At 35.3% G+C, this 16,636-nt stretch overlaps 1 protein-coding gene and 1 long non-coding RNA gene across 2 annotated transcripts; one reads left to right on the plus strand and one right to left on the minus strand.

The window, feature by feature from the left end:
• Positions 1–3,202: 3,202 nt before the first annotated feature.
• LOC104899329 (receptor-like serine/threonine-protein kinase ALE2) lies at positions 3,203–16,119 on the plus strand. The gene is made up of 9 exons (XM_010686500.3): positions 3,203–3,729; positions 4,759–4,842; positions 7,082–7,189; positions 7,271–7,378; positions 8,654–9,022; positions 9,099–9,362; positions 12,738–13,127; positions 13,455–13,695; positions 15,163–16,119. Exons 1-9 carry the CDS (start codon positions 3,663–3,665, stop codon positions 15,866–15,868), a joined length of 2,337 nt encoding a protein of 778 aa, XP_010684802.2. The 5' UTR covers positions 3,203–3,662; the 3' UTR covers positions 15,869–16,119.
• LOC125499327 (uncharacterized) lies at positions 13,890–15,189 on the minus strand. Its single transcript, XR_007276111.1, has 2 exons — positions 15,067–15,189; positions 13,890–14,062 (listed from the first exon to the last, which is right to left on the minus strand). It is a non-coding gene; the product is annotated as an uncharacterized LOC125499327 (long non-coding RNA).
• Positions 16,120–16,636: the final 517 nt, after the last annotated feature.

Below are 16,636 nucleotides of genomic sequence, written 5' to 3' on the forward strand. Positions count from 1 at the left end.
CCAAAATACCTTATAAATATAAAACTTAGAGAATCATCAAAGCATTATCGTCCGTGTGATAACGTATCAGCTTATTCAGAATTTTGCAGCGGAAATCATAATAACTTTATAAATAGGACTTAGTCAAACCAACAAAAGACAAAGTTAACGACAATTGTCAAAACCAACTATAATAATTAAGGTCAACAACGAAAAATAAATTCAACTATGATAAATTATCTACACAACTCTCCAAGTCCCGAACCCATGATGCATCATCTTCAAACCTATAGATGGGGGATGCACTATTGATCCCTACAGACTGCTCACCAAGATGGGTCATCACATGATCAATAAGGCATAGCCATGGCCAACATACACACAGAAAAACACGTAATCAACAAATCTGAGTACTACATAATAAAAAATAAATAATCCTAACATGATACTACTACATAACAATCAGGAATAAATAATAATATAATAACCTTGCAGATTACTTTTGCTAAACTAAACTTCACAACCAATAATTTAATTACTTTAAATGTAATAGTCAATGGAACGAGCTGTCTGACTAAAAATCAACTTTCTCTTTGGAATACAAAATACGGGCGCGACTTTGTATTGCCATGACCTAAGATATAGAGGAACTTTTTAAATAAAAGTTGGACATATAGATCAATCCGGTCCCAGGAAAAGCCATGGGCTACTGCCATGTACTCCAACTCTCTACTTGTCCAACACTTCAGACGTGCACAAGTCTAAATCTATTGTTATTCACGTTTCACTTCACATGATTAATGATTTATTACTTGTTATAACTCATAAGGATTAGATAAGTGATCAAACAACTTAACAATCCAAGATTAATTCCAACTTTAATCCAATCTTCCTTAGTTGTTGAACCTAGCCAAAAACCAACCAATCTTTCAAAGGTATAAAATATTAACTTACTAAATAAGTCGGTCCTTATAAAGTAGTGAAATAATAAAAAGGGAACAACATGATTCAATCATGACCCAAACCAATAAATATATATTAATCCCTCATATGTATTAATACAATAAAGTTCCCAAATCCCATATGCTTGCATCAATCTTCCATACAAACATAACATAAATATCATAATCAACATGTTTTACACAACGACATAAAACATGCAAATCCAACTTAATAGTAATCACATATGAACTCAAAATAGTGACCTATACATGATACTACATAATTCTCATCCTTAAAATCATGATACTAATTCAATCAACACATAGCTATGTACGTACCTTGTGTAGACAAATTGGGTGACAACTTTCACAACCTTAAAAGTTGCCTAAAGAGAATTCTCTGTCTAAAACAACCAATATAAATCCACAATCAATTCTTTGTAAATTTACAGCAACAATAAGATACTTTAAATCCTTCTTAAAAGTGTTTTAAACCTTTCCCATCATTAAAACTTAAGTATTAAAGCCTCCAAGTCCTAGTATAGTACTACTATACTAGCTGTCAAAAACACTTAAAACTCACGTTTTAAAATCATAAATCTCCATCAATAATACTCTTTTCAAAATTCCAATAACATATTATATATTAGGAATTCTTTTTAAACATGCTTAAACATATTTTAAATCATAAGTACAATCAATCTCATAAACTATAATATACTACTATAATTTTCCAATCTTTAAAACCCTAAAAAGATATGCTTTCATAATTAAAAATCCAATTCAAACATAATAAGTAAATATGAATTTTCATTTCTTCAATACATAAATTATATAATCTTAGATTCATAATTAAATCATTAAACTATAACTTTTAAACATAATCATATTGAAACAAATCTTGAAAACATAAAATTTGCATTGAAATTAACTTGAGGAGGAAGAAATTAAACAAACCAAGAAAAGAAGAGGAGAGACCCGTGACGCCAAGGCCGCGGTGCTGTGGCTCGTCGGCGGTGGGAATGGTGCTGCATCGTCGACGGAGGAGAGGAGCGCCGAAGAGGAAGAGAGACAAAAAGGAAAGAGAGAGAAAAAGAAAGAGGGGTCGAGATCTTGGGGAAAAAGGAGGAGAAAGAAAATAAGTTGCATGAGAAAAAAAAAGTGGGGTTTATGAGATTTTTACCGTTTCCTCTTGTGGGCTTAGGAAAAGGTGATTGAACTCAAATAGAGTTTAATGATTAATGAAATTAGTGTTTGTGTTCTCCATACCCAATTAGGAGTCATTTTCCTAATCGAAAAAGTTTTTGGGTTCCTCATACCCACTTAGAAATCTTTTTCCAAATCTAGAAAGTGTTTTAAGCTTTTTAATTTTTTTCAAAACATGCCTAGACAATATATTTTAACTTCCTTAATTCAATTAAAATAATTTCTTTGACTTTCAAATAGTTAACCTTTAAACAAATAAATTATTTAAAATAAATAACTATACATTAGAATATATTTAGAAAATCCATAAATCTATGGGGATTACAATTTTTAAGTGTTTTTCTGACGAGAAGTGATGGTGGTGCGGTGGGTTTCTTGATATGGGATCTGGTTTCTTCGATGGTGGTGAAGGTGGTGGTGGGGTAAAATGACTTTAAAAAATTGTTATGAAAATCTTATCTTTCTCGATTTTGTTTTTGGGTTGTGGTTTCGAATGGTGGTGCTAGTGCTGGTGGGGTGTTGTTGTTGTGTTTTTTATCGTGGCGGGTTGATTCTGGTGGTGTTGTCATGGTGGTGGGTTGATGCTGGTGGTGTTATCGTGGTTCTCATGGTGTTGGGTTGATGCTGGTGGTGTTGTGTTTGGTTTAGCTAGTGGCAGGGTGGTGTTGTGATGACGAAGTGGTGGCTGCTGGCGTTGACAGGGTAGTGCTAGTGGATCCCAGATGTTGGTGAAATAGATTAGTTGTATTATTAATTAATTTAATCACATATCACTCTCTAATTAATTATACACTAAGAAAAATTATTTCGAAATTCGTGATTCACAAAATGTAGCATCTTATTTGATACGAAGGAAATATAAACATCCAGACTAGGAGTAATTACCAAACACCCCTTTGTCCAACATTAACGGATAAACCTGTGCCTAATAATCCAAAAAATAAAACACACACAAGTTAGAATTAGAAGAATCCCAAAGTAGAAAACAAACAAAAGCCAAAAAGAAAAAAAATCCAAAAGCAGTGAGTTACACTTAAGAAGTTGAGAGCGTGGGAAAAGACAAACAAAATCAAAGAATAGTAAACGAGTGCAGTGAAGAGTGAGTGACCTTGCAGCTGCTGCAGCAGCAACAACACCCAGCAGCAATAAAAGCTCCACTCTACTCACCTCACTTCCTTCTTCCTCTACATTTTCTCTCTCCTCCATTTTTCTCTCTCCTCTCTCTTTTTTCTCTCTCCTCCATACCTGCGCTTTTTCAGTTCTCGTCGTCTCAGATCTCTTGCCGCACTTCGTGGATCTTACTGCGGAAAATCCTGCATTCAGTGCACCAATTTCGAAGCTAGGGTTTAAATTTTTACAATTTCGCTTGAGCAAACCCTAAAATTAATGGAGATTTTGGAATTTGTTTACTGTCGGTGGAGACTTTATTGGAATACTGGATGTTTGAGTGCGCCATTGTTGGAATGTTTAAGATGATAGTTTTGTTGCAATTGTTGTGTTGCTACTACTACTGTGGAGTGTGGTGTGTGGTAGAAGATGCGACTTTCAGTGTTGTTGCTTCTCTTTGTTTCGTCGGTGTTTCGGCTTGCTGATTTTTCTCACGGTAAATTGTTGTACCTTTTACGTCTTTTTTTTGGAGCTTATTTTTTTGAATTTGAATTTTCCCAAGTTGGAGGTTTTAGTATCTGTTTGTTTGTTTGTATGAAAGGAATGAATATAGTAAGTCAAAGTTGAGATTTGTCGGTAGTGTAAACTTTTGTTAGTACTTAGTACTAGTAATATCTTTTGAAGCAAATTGGGTTATGCTGTTTAGGGGAATTTATTTGTGGCTTTTGAAGGTTTACCTGATTCAGACTACGCCGCGTGTGCGTATAAAGTAGAAATGTAAGGAAATCCGATGAAATTATACTACTTCATAGAGGTTATGGGATACAATTTCTGATTTGGGGGGGGGGGGGGGGTTCTAAATGTTTGAACAATATTTGGTTGTCTAATTAGATGGTGTTGCTGTGTAGCAAGCAGTCATTGTCATATTCTAATGAGAATAAGTTCCTTATATAACAACTATTCATGTATCTCCATATAAGTTGCAAGCTTGTTTGGCTTGACAAATTCTAACATCCTGTGAAAGTTATAAGGCGATGGGAGTCTATGCGCTAAACAAGGTTCCGAACCTTAAGGATTTTGTATTTTTTAATTTATAGGATTTATTGATTGATAGATTTTGAAGTTGATGCAAACGACTATGGTTCTCAATCTCATATAGCACGTGGATATAAGGGAAGTTCACTAATCTAGTCCCCCTAGGTGCAACCTTTTGTGTCTCAACTCACAACTTTCATGGGAAGTTATTTACATAGAGAACTTAGAGTGTTTAGTTTGATTAATCAAACAATGTAATATGTTTTATCCAATGGAATTTCCAACACTGTAAATCTTGTAAGGCTAATTCAGTTTTTTTATAAGACCGGTAATAAATTTTGGCTTGCATAGCTATGCACTTCCTTTTATTGTTGAATTTGTTAATCCTAATGCGTCCTTTTCTATTTGTGTTGCTTTCACCCTATGCATGGGAGCAAAATCCTCAAAGTTGATTGACATGTTTTTCCTCTTGTCTCCGTTCTCCATGCAGGATTCAAATTTGCACACATATACTTGTCTCCTCTTGCGCTGCCTAGCCAATTTTTACTTAAGAGAGATTTTGCATTGTCTGCAGGTGCGCCCTTTTATCATTTTTTGTCATTAATATATTCACACATTGCTTTGTTTGATATATATATATGTATGTGTTTATGTGTGTGTGTGTGTGTGTGTGTGTGTGTGTGTGTGTGTGTGTGTGTGTGTCTTATCTCCTTTCGGTGAGCTTGCAAGTGAAGAGACATATTGAAGTCTTGTCGCTAGTAATAGAAAACTCAACTCTTTTAGTGTCTCCCGTGATAATAAGCATGAGTTTCCTAGTATTGGTTATGTCTTTGAAAGGGATATAGTATAAGAACACAAGTTGAACAAAAAGTTTTAAGCGGGGCTGTACCTTTGACATTTTGGATTTTATATGGCTAAATCCCCGTCTAAAATAATTATTTTGATTAAAGTATGTCAATGTGATAGAGTGTTTGAATTTCCATGGGCCTACTAAATCACAGAAAATAACAAGTGGAAAACAATTAAAAGAAGTGCTTGATTTCCTCCATTATGGTCCACAGCAGCAAATTCGGGACTCCTTGAACACTGAATATAGATGTCTATTCTCAATCTGATCCAGTATGATATTTTCTGGTTTATCCTGATGTATTTTCAAATGTTAAAAGAAACTTTGTTGCTTTTACTGAAGTCCAAGATAACCTGAAAAATCTCCCAGTAAATCGAATTAGAATTTGGGAGTGCATCTTTATTTACTAAATATCTTGTTTTTCCATATATGACATTACTATATTCATATTGGAAGTTTTGTTTTATGTTTTAGAGTATTACAGTTAATGTATATGTTGCTCAATCTGAGCATATGGACGTGCAAAATATTATTTCTAAGGGAAGTCGGGACTGTTCTCCCCACCTTATTTTCGATTCAATTCAGTTTAGTTTAGTTTAGTTTAGTTGCAATAAGTTCAGTTCAATTGCAATCAGTTCAGTTCAATTGCAATCAGTTGAATTCAGCTCAGCTCCAACTATCATTTCTATTTGTTATAATTTAATTCATTTCAGTTTAATTCAATTCACTTCAGTTTAGTGCAATAAGTTCAGTTCACTTACAATCAATTCAGTTCAATTCAGTTACAATCAATTCAGTTCAATTCAGTTGAGCTGTTTTATGTCGAAAAGAACAGGCCTGAGTTTGTTTAAAAGTGTTTTTATTTTACAAGATTTTGACATAGCCGTACTTGTCTTTCATATTTTTGGTGTTCCTAGATGTGTAACTATGTAGACGTGTCTTTCGAGGCTTCAATATCACTTTATAGGGGATTTTAGTATGTTGACTACTAAGCTAACAGAAGACATGTGCTACTTCTGAATCCCGTCATTTTTATGTTAAAATTAACTGTCATCTCTTTGGACATATTGTGTGAACCCTTCTTAATTTATATAGCTCTTTCAGCATTACTTGTGTTATCGCACTGCCTCCAAACAGACTTCCACGTAAGCAGGGTGCAGAAAGGTTAGGTATACTCAGCGTCTGCATATAGGGAGAGGTTGTTCCTCCTATTTGTTTTGAATTGCTTTGAATGCCTTCAAAATAATTGAATATAAGAAGCACATTATATATACTGGGCGTTTTGATGTTGTCCATTATAACCTTAAATTGAGATATCATCTAAATGACTCGCATATATGGTTAGAAATTGCACAGAGACGGGTACGGGCTCGGGTTCGAATTTGGGGACTGAAAATGATGAAATATTAGAATTTTGGGAATGGATACGCTTACCCATACACGATACGTACGAGTACGAGTACGTAACCTAGTAGAAGTACCCATGCTACGTAGTAAACTTAGAATTCCTGGATACATAACTCAAACTTCACTAGAAATCAAGGCATGAATTTCACTATTGGAGGTTAGTTACATGAATCCTAGAGACTGGTTAGAGTAACAACCCTTTATGTTATTCTTAGTTTCATCATGTTAATTTCTTGATCTGATTGTATTATTTTAAATCTTTTGTGCATCCATGACCCTCATAGCTACTAGTTTTTGAGTTAGCTGTGCTGAAACCTGAATCATATCTGAGACCATGCATGCCTGATATTGTGTATATAAACATCTGAAGGGCCTGAAAATAAGACTTTATTGGTCAAATTCAGTAACTGTTGGCTGTTTGACATAAACTCAGACAACTTCAATTTATTGATATACATTCTGAGTGATAATTTAGCTCTTATTCTTAACTACTTCTTGTACAAAAGTCATGTTGTTTGAGTTAATAACTGAAAATCTGAAATTTAATTTTGGATTGCAGCCTCTTCCAGTGGTATATCATCTTCTCCTAGAGCCAAGCACTTGATGCGGAGGACTAAGCCATCTGAAGGACCTTCAGCTGCACCCTCACCATCTCCTGCATATCAAGGTCTTTACCACCTATCTTATACTAAATTCATATGCTATCAATTAAAAATAGCTCTTACTATATTGTTTTGAAACTCTGCAGGTCCTGTTGCTGCTCCCCATCATAGATCCTTCCGAAGACATCGCCGGCATCGTCATAGGCTGAGCCCCCATTACCACCATAGCTCTCCACCCCCTAGTGCTGCACCAGGTAATTGATTGACTTCAGAATAAGTATCGTTTAAACTAATGCAGATTAACTAGAATGAACTGTCTTTTGTATGGGTTAAATAGTTTATTTTGTAAGACTTGTCAGAAGCTTTAAACAAGTTGCTGCAGTATCACGTCATTGAAATTCCTTGTCATTGAAATTCCAATATTCAGTACTTCATATTCCCTCTTTGACCTGATGGTAAGATGTAGCTCTTGTATCTTGCTGGTATATCTGTCTATCTGAGACAACAGCTAAATGTAGAATGTAGTAGTTACTACTAATACTGTTATGTATGTTAGATATATTTTTGTGGAACATTTGCACTTCTCATGTAAGAACTTGCTCTATCACTAACTTGACTAAGATCTGAGAGTGAGGCATTTTAATATAACTGGTAGTTGGTTGCTGATGGGCATGATTTTATCATCTTTACGTGCTGCAGAAGCTCTTGTTTTCTTTTAATTGTCTTAGTTTTTTAAGGGATTCATTACTGGGTTTAACTCGTAACTGCCACATGTCTCAGAGCATCATTTTGTTCTCATTGTAGAATTCTAGCTGTTTAAGTTAATAATTTAAGTAGAGACATAAATGCTTTTCTTGGTGCTTAGCTTAGTAATATAAGTAGAGAAATATAGACGTCAGCCACATTATGATGGTGTTTGCTGGCATGGGAATTGCGTGTTGTTTGCTAAGTTGAACTTTTTGACATATTATCTATTTGATTTTTAATTGTCATCCTAGATTTTCAAGGCCTCAGAGAAGAATTTAATTGACCTTTAGAATTTAAAGTTATATATTGAAGCAAGTGCATGACTGTCTACCTGAAATGAGGATGTACAAATCTCCATCCAGGTTCTTGGAAAGTGATTCTTTATTTTCCCATACGGTAGCAGTGCTTTACCTTTTGTGTGCGCAAACACTGATGTGCTGAATGTTTGGTGCACATCGAAATGGCTTATTGACAATTATGTATTGTTAGCAATCTGTTCTATATGTCTTCTCAATTTCGTGTTGGTTTGTACAAGCATCAAAAGGTACAAGATGACTGGGGATTTCATTCCTCTAGCTTTGTGTTTCTAGCCTGTAGCAAGTGTAGACCCTGTTTAGATTTGTTCTCTTGAATTATTTGGTTTACTTAGAAACACATATATGGAAGATTGATGAATGATGAACGATGACAGGCAATATATCCTGTTTCCAGCTGTTCATGTTGTGTAGTTTTCCTTGTTGCTCTTTGCTTAAAAAATTAAATTTCAATATGTTATACTGCAGGTTGTGGTCCAATATGTTTGGATCCACTTACATCTACTCCCATTGGAACTCCTTGCGGGTGTGTTTTTCCCATGAAAGTCAGGCTTTTGCTGAGTATTGCTGTTTATGCTCTCTTTCCGGAGGTTAATGAGCTAGAAATTGAGGTTGCATCAGGCACATATCTCAAGCACAGTCAAGTGCAAATAGTAGGGGCAACTGCTGATTCCCAGAATCAGGAGAGGACACTAGTTGATATTAACTTGGTTCCACTGGGTGAGAAGTTTGATAACACCACTGCTATATTGACTTATGAGAGATTGAGGCGAAAGGAGGTGCCTCTTAATAGAACTCTTTTTGGTGACTATGATGTGATTTATGTTAATTATCCAGGTACTCTTTTCGTACTAGGAACCATATTCGTGCTACTTGTTCTGCAGTTGTGATTTCTGAAAAAGCTATTTTACAGGGATTCCTTCATCATTTCCTTCTGGGAGCTATGTTGGTAGTCCAACTGGAAGTATTGGCGATGGAGCAGACCCAATTACTGCAAATTTTCTGAACAAAAATCAGAAATTAAGTTCAAAAATTGTCTTTGTTATTGTATTTTCTGCATTGGTTCTATTGGTGGCTCTCTGTGCAGCACTTTCTGTACTCATAAAATGGAGAAAGACTAGGAAACCGTCAAATGCAATTGGACCTGTATTCACGCCATCTATCAATAAGAAAACTGGTAATATTTCGAGAATTTTTTTTGAGTTATTTAAGTTCGTGGAAATTAATGTTTCGAATAGTTTTTGCTTTACCTGGTCTCATAGTAGTCTACAACCTTCATGTTTACAGTTATAGTTTCACTATGAGGGCTAGCTGCCACTTGCTCGTTAACTAATCACCCTATCCCACTACTTTATCATTTTTTTTTTAAACTATCATATAAGCTTTTACCATAAACAAGTTGGATCACAACATGTATGTATTATTGTATTATCTTAAAGGGGGATAAATGAATTAACTATAGTTGATAAACTTGCTAAAGTATCTTGAAAAAATAATGATTTTTTGATAGTCTGTTTTTCATTAGAAGCATCAATTATCTTTTTCTTTTAATATTATTTGAAAAACGGAGCAATTACCTAGTAATATACTCAGTGGCGGACCTAGGATTTGAATTTGGGGATATGAAATACAACAAACACAAAAAGTAGTGGGAAAAAAAATTCACAAAAATTGTTTTATGGTGTGAGTGCTAACTAGTAGTACGTCCTACTTTCGACTTACTTTTTAGGAGCATAAAAATTGTCCAAAGTTTTTGTTGTTGTTGTTGTTGGACTTGTTTTTATTGTATGTGAACTACCATATAATTAACCGACAAATTTAACAATTTGTTTGGACTATGAACATACTAATTGCGTTGCTTTTTCCTCTTATGTAAATTAATATTCAATTAAACGTCACTTCAAGCGAATGAAATCTTAAATTAGGATCCATTTTGTATAATCTGATAAGAAATAGGTAAACCCCCACCCCCCAATTCGCCAAAAGTCAGTTTTATCATGAACTTAACACTATTTATTCGTTCCCAAGTTAATAAATTGTTCGATTTCAATGAATTCAATAAGCAAACCCTAACTAATTAATGAACAATGTTCACATTCAACAACTTACATCTAAATATTCAATTAATCTAAGAATCTAAGTATATAAACTTATAAAAGTTGGAAAATATGAAATTAAAACACAAAAATAAAATCTTGCCTCCTTTGCCTGTTGTGGCCACTCCAGCTCAACCTGTCCATCAACTTGCTGCTCAGTGCTCACTAGTCGGGGTCGGCAAAGACGTGAAGTTGAACTTCGAATTAAAGGTGGCGAACGGCGGTCAACGAAGTCCTCGCTGCTGTGGGCTCTGGTATTTTCGTCGACCGTTGGTGCCTGCCTCGGTGGTTGAGACTTTGAGTGTGCCGTTCATTATTGAGAGAGAGGAGAGAGGAGAGAGAAAAGAGAGAGGAGTGTGAGAGTATGAGAGAGAGGAAAGAGGAATGAAATCGCGTCCATGGCCCTTCGCGAAAATCTAGCGTGTGTTTCTTTTCTTTTTTTATTTTATTTGGGGATACAGTTGTACCCCCATGTACTCCTTTAGGTCCGCCACTGAATATACTTGCAAGCCATTGTTGCCGGTTTTCTATCCTAAAAGTTCCTCTCAAAGATGTAAAATGATAACATTTGACTGCATTGAAAAGATGCATGGGGTCTGAATGAACATCAGTTGATCATCTCGATTTGAATATAATTGCATCAAAAGTTTATATCTTATAAGTTGATGCCTACACTTAATTTATTGAAAAACTAGCTTTGGTCCGGTGTCATGACTATTATCTAGTTTACATTTTGCTTAAGTCCTTTGATAGTTATGCATAATTGTTTATCTCAACTAGATTAAATTTAGAATCTTTTTAGCTAGCTTCTAAATTTATGGCTTTCATTATTACCTTTATGGACTCTAACTGCGAAATACTTTCTCCATTTCATGATAAAGCGTCCACATTTTTCAAAGAAGCATTGAAATTAATTCCCCTCAAAAGAACATCGATGGAAAATTTATTATTATGGAAGCCTTTTACCAATGTAAATAATGGTATACTACCTCCGTTTCGCAATACTTGCAACATTGGGAAAGTGACTCTTGAACTAAGGAACAGGAGAGAAAGTGCATTGCCCATGTGACTACGAATAAAGTAGTGTTGCACATGTGGTAGAGGGCAAGTGAGGACATAAGTGTCTTTTTGCATGAAATAGAAACCAAACCAAGAATTTTTGCAATTATTGTGAAACAGGAATATGATGCATGTATTGCGGAATGGAGATAGTACTTTTTATACTCCCTCCGACCTATGTTACGTGGACTGATATACCCATATCTGATATGAATACATGTCTAAGTGTCTTACTCGGCTAATCTATGAAAGTTTTCAATGATTTTTGCCCAAAATGAAGTGTCCAAGTATCCGTGTACACGTTCGAGTGTCAAGGATCTGACACGGGTACTTGAGGTGAATTAAAGAGTCCATGTAACTAAGCCTCCAACATCAATAACAGGATTTGTCACAATTGTGAGGGTGATGGTTGGGGCATAGAATGTGGTAGGTGTGTTTTCTGGAAAGATGAGAGAATGGTTATAAAGGTAGAACTAGAAATTGTCAGTGGGTAGAGAGAGAAGATGTTACAGAAATTATAGCTGTGGGAAATGAAAAAGGGTCCATCTGATAGAGGGAGAAGGGTCAACTAGAAAAGAGACAGGTGATAAACGATTTGGGACATATATATGAGGGAAGTCTGATCAACATTTTGGGACAGATGAGTAATTTTTATCAACATATTTTGAATATAATTAACATTCCGATTTTTATTTTTTATTTTTACTTTGAAAGACATTAGTCCAGTTCCCTATCATAATTCATATGAAACACAAGGAGCACATGCATAAGTCATGATACCGAGTTTATAATGCTCAGCAAATGACATTGAATAGTACATAGCCAATTTGTTTTCGCTTAAGCATTACCTGAAATGTTCCTGATACAGTGAACAAACTATACATGTATACTGGGATTACCTCTCAACAATTAAGATTTGCCGATTTGTGGTTTTAGTAGTGGTTAGCTTTGGGTATTATAGCTTTCATGTTGTTGCTTGACGTCCAGTATATGTTCAACTTTTCTGCTTGTTTGGCTTTGCATGTTTTTTCAGTTTATTTAGTTTTGACACAATGATGGTACATAAGTTCTACTTTTTTTTGTTGTTGCTACATTTGGACTTTCACAGTTGCCAACACACAAGTTTGACCATCAATATCTGTAATTCGTTGTAAGTACAAGTTTAAAATGTTGATATATTGAAGATTTGCATTGAGATGAATCCAACACCACCTCCATACTCACTTTTTATTTTGTACATAAGTCCAAAAGTACCGTTCAAAATTAGTATATGAATTACGAAAAAGTCAAAATATTGGAGCTAAAAATACAGAGTTGGTATATGTTTTGCTGATGTCATTTATATATGAGATGCAAGATTAGGATTGATAATAGCTGTTTTTTTCAATCAACCACAGGTATTGATTCTACTTTATCAAGTAGCTTAGCAAGCTCGACATCCATGTCCCTCTTTGCATCGATTCCGACTTGTGCACTCTCTGTGAAAGCTTTTTCACTTGTTGAACTTGAGAAGGCTACAGATAAATTCAGTTCAAGGAGAATTCTGGGTGAAGGAGGGTTTGGGCGTGTATATCATGGCATTCTGGAAGATGGAACTGAGATTGCAGTAAAGTTGCTTACTCGGGATAATCAGAATGGGGACCGTGAATTTATTGCAGAAGTTGAGATGTTGAGTCGATTGCATCACCGAAACCTTGTGAAACTAATTGGTATTTGCATTGAGGGACACAGGCGTTGCTTGGTATATGAGGTTGTACATAATGGCAGTGTTGAGTCTCATTTGCATGGTACGCTTTCCTCTACCAGCTTTCAAGTTTCTATCTGTCTTATCTCTTTAGAGCTTGTTTACTTCGACCTTACTGTTAAGTCAAGGCTTCCACTGGTAGTAGTAGTCATGCTGCTCTCTTCCTATTGAGGTCCCCTTCTATGTCTCTCCCTTTCTTGGGGTGAGAATAGAGTTGGAAGAGGGGTAAGCTAAGTAGGGAGCTCTACTTACTGTAGGTCGAATCATGCTTAGGGGAAGGGCATTGAAACCAACATTAACCAACCTGATCTGGGGTTACGTAATTGAGCTACATATGTCTAGGTTGTGATCATTGTTTTTAATATTACAGGTGTTGATACAGTAAAGGGGCCTCTCGATTGGGATGCAAGGTTGAAAATTGCTCTTGGTGCTGCGAGAGGATTGGCTTATCTGCATGAGGATTCTAATCCTCGAGTAATCCACCGTGATTTTAAGGCCAGCAATGTTCTGCTAGAAGATGACTACACCCCTAAGGTCTCAGATTTTGGATTGGCAAGAGAAGCTACAGAAGGAAGCCAGCATATATCTACCCGTGTTATGGGAACTTTTGGGTATGCACTTGGTGTTGTACTCTTCTCTAAATACCGTTCTATTTTTCTCGAGGAACTTCTTTTCATATTGGTAAAGCCACATTTTTATTGAGGCTTTGGTCAATCAACAAAAACGTAAAAATGAAAATATTAGAGTTTTTATGTAGCAGCCTTACCACTTTATCTAAAGCTGTCGCTGCGAATATCTGTCAATCTTGTGTGAAAATTGGTTGGTTGTCACTAGTGAATGGTGACTGTGGTTTCTTATTAAGTACATCCTCCTTAATCCATCCAACTTAAGTTCATGTGGTGCAATGTTGCGAAAACTTAGCCTGATTCACTCTTTAAGACGTTGATTTATGTCTTATCTTTTGACGAAGAATACATTCTGCATTCATCATAACTGAAGTAGAATTAGTGTCCTTTCTTGTTGATTGAAAGATGGGAGTATATATATATATATATATGTCATACAACTGTACCCCAAAGCCTGTAGGTGGGACTGTTTGGGGCTGGGGGGTTTTACCACTGCAATAATGAAGAGGCTATCTATAATTGATTCTTAAGCTGATATGCGTGGACATCTACTACTCATAATAAGCTAGAAGGGCAGGTGTTAGGAGTCATAAAATTTATCTTTAATACTCCAAAAGTACAATAAATGTGACATCTTGACTGTATCGGAAGTATAACAAAACGAATAATGAAGGGAACGAATGATCATAGGGGGCTTCTTTCCCTTCTTGGTCTTTGACACAAGATAAGGTATTTTACACATACGTGTCGTGTGTTGAAATAGTAATGAGTCTTGATTTTCTTCGGCAAATACTTGACATAAATTTTTATGTATCGAGATTTAACCTTTTCTAGTTTTATATTGATTTTTTTTCCTTATTATTACATGTATGATTAGTGGACAAACTGGAAAAAATAAAGGGAAGGAAATTTATTGAACGAATGAAACTTCTTACATTCTATTTAATCTAGAAAAATATAGATTCTATTGTGTCATTCAGTAAATCTCAGTGCTTTTTTTTTTAACTTAACAATTTTGGACGGATCAATAAGTACTATTGTAGATATATGTTCAGAATGACCAAATAAATTTTATTGTGTCATTCACTAGATCAAGTGCTATTTTTATAACATGATGATTCTGGAAGGATCCATAAGTACTTTCAAGATACTATATGTTCTGAATGACCAAATAAATTTTCCAAGAAATCTAAAGGAGGATTCTTTTTTCATTCATATGACAAAAATTCTGATAATTAAAAAAAGATATTAATGGGACCAAACAAAGAATGTATCAGTAGACAAATTCGGTATCACCTGGATTTATCTGTTTCATGTACGGATGCATTTATACAGATTACTGATGTACTTTTATACCTGGGCCTGATGGAGTGTAAGGTCTCTTGTTCCATGAATATGCTGTAGATGCTAGGCTCTTGAGATTTGATTTTAATTTATATTGTGAATTTGCAGGTATGTTGCTCCTGAGTATGCAATGACTGGGCATTTGCTTGTGAAAAGTGATGTTTATAGTTATGGGGTTGTCCTATTGGAACTTCTCACTGGACGAAAGCCTGTGGATATGTCCCAGCCTCAGGGACAAGAAAACCTAGTAACATGGGCACGACCTCTTTTGACCAGCAGAGAAGGTGTGGAGCAATTGGTGGATCCTGCACTGGCTGGAACATATAATTTTGACGATATGGCAAAGGTAGCTGCAATAGCTTCCATGTGTGTCCACTCTGAAGTGACTCATAGGCCCTTCATGGGTGAAGTTGTACAGGCTCTCAAACTGATATACAATGATAATGACGAGACTTGTGAAGACTGCGGTAGTCTAAAGGATTCTTCAGTTCCAGATTTGGATTCCAAAAGTGATATTGGACCATCTGATAGCGGGTGGTGGAATGCAGGTGGTGCTACACCACATTTAATGTATGGACAGGCTTCATCATTCATAACTATGGACTATAGCTCTGGTCCCCTTGACGAGATAGAAAACAGACCATTTTCAACATCAAGCTTGGTGGGAGAAGGGGTATCTTTGCCTATAACACATGGTAATAGATCTGGTCCTTTAAGAACAATTAAAAGCAAGCCATCATTCTACCGGTTGAAAGGTAGTATGAGTGAACATGCAGGCTTCCTCTCCAGACGAGGTCGGAGTGATGGCTTCTGAGTTTGAAGGTTTTATATGTAAAAGAAAAGGTTTTTCCTAAGTGTACAGTTTGGACGACCTGGGTGTCTCAGAAAATGGTTTTTTCTGGTGTAGCTAGCATAGAGAATCTAGTATTATTGTGTACTCATATTTTGAGGAAACCCATGGTTTTCAACTTGAAAATCAATTCATTACCATACAGAGCTGGCATTTGTAAGTCGATTGGACACTCCCTCCTTTTAAGTATATAATTTTCCAACTTTATTTCTTGATGATGTTGAAGTCCTTTTCAGTATTTTTTGTGTGGTTGTCTGTTTTCTTGGAGCTCTGTGAGAAGAGTGAGATGTTTGTATTATTTGCATTATTTATCAGTCATCTGATTTAGGATTGGATGTTTTCGTAAGAGTAAGGTATAATATTTTTGTTCCAGAAGTCTAATGGGGGCATTTTTGGTAAGTTACTGTATATGGTCGTTTATATATATATATTTATATATAATTATTATATATATATATATATATATATATATATATATATGATAACACATAGATAATAAACAGACAAACGAGGGAGGATGCTAAGCACAAGCCTGAAAATTCTATTGTGCTCCCGCACACCATGCACCCAGTAAATTTAATTTGTTCCATTTCCTATAAGTAAATGTTCTATTTTAACAAATGTTCATTTTAAGCATATTTTTCAGCAAAAAAAAATATGTTCTAGTTTTCGTAAAAATTGTTCTATTTTCAATAAACAAATATTCTATTTCAACAAATGTTCGTTTTGAGC

This window comes from Beta vulgaris, chromosome 7, assembly GCF_026745355.1.
Source record: "Beta vulgaris subsp. vulgaris cultivar EL10 chromosome 7, EL10.2, whole genome shotgun sequence".
Lineage (NCBI taxonomy): Eukaryota > Viridiplantae > Streptophyta > Magnoliopsida > Caryophyllales > Amaranthaceae > Beta > Beta vulgaris.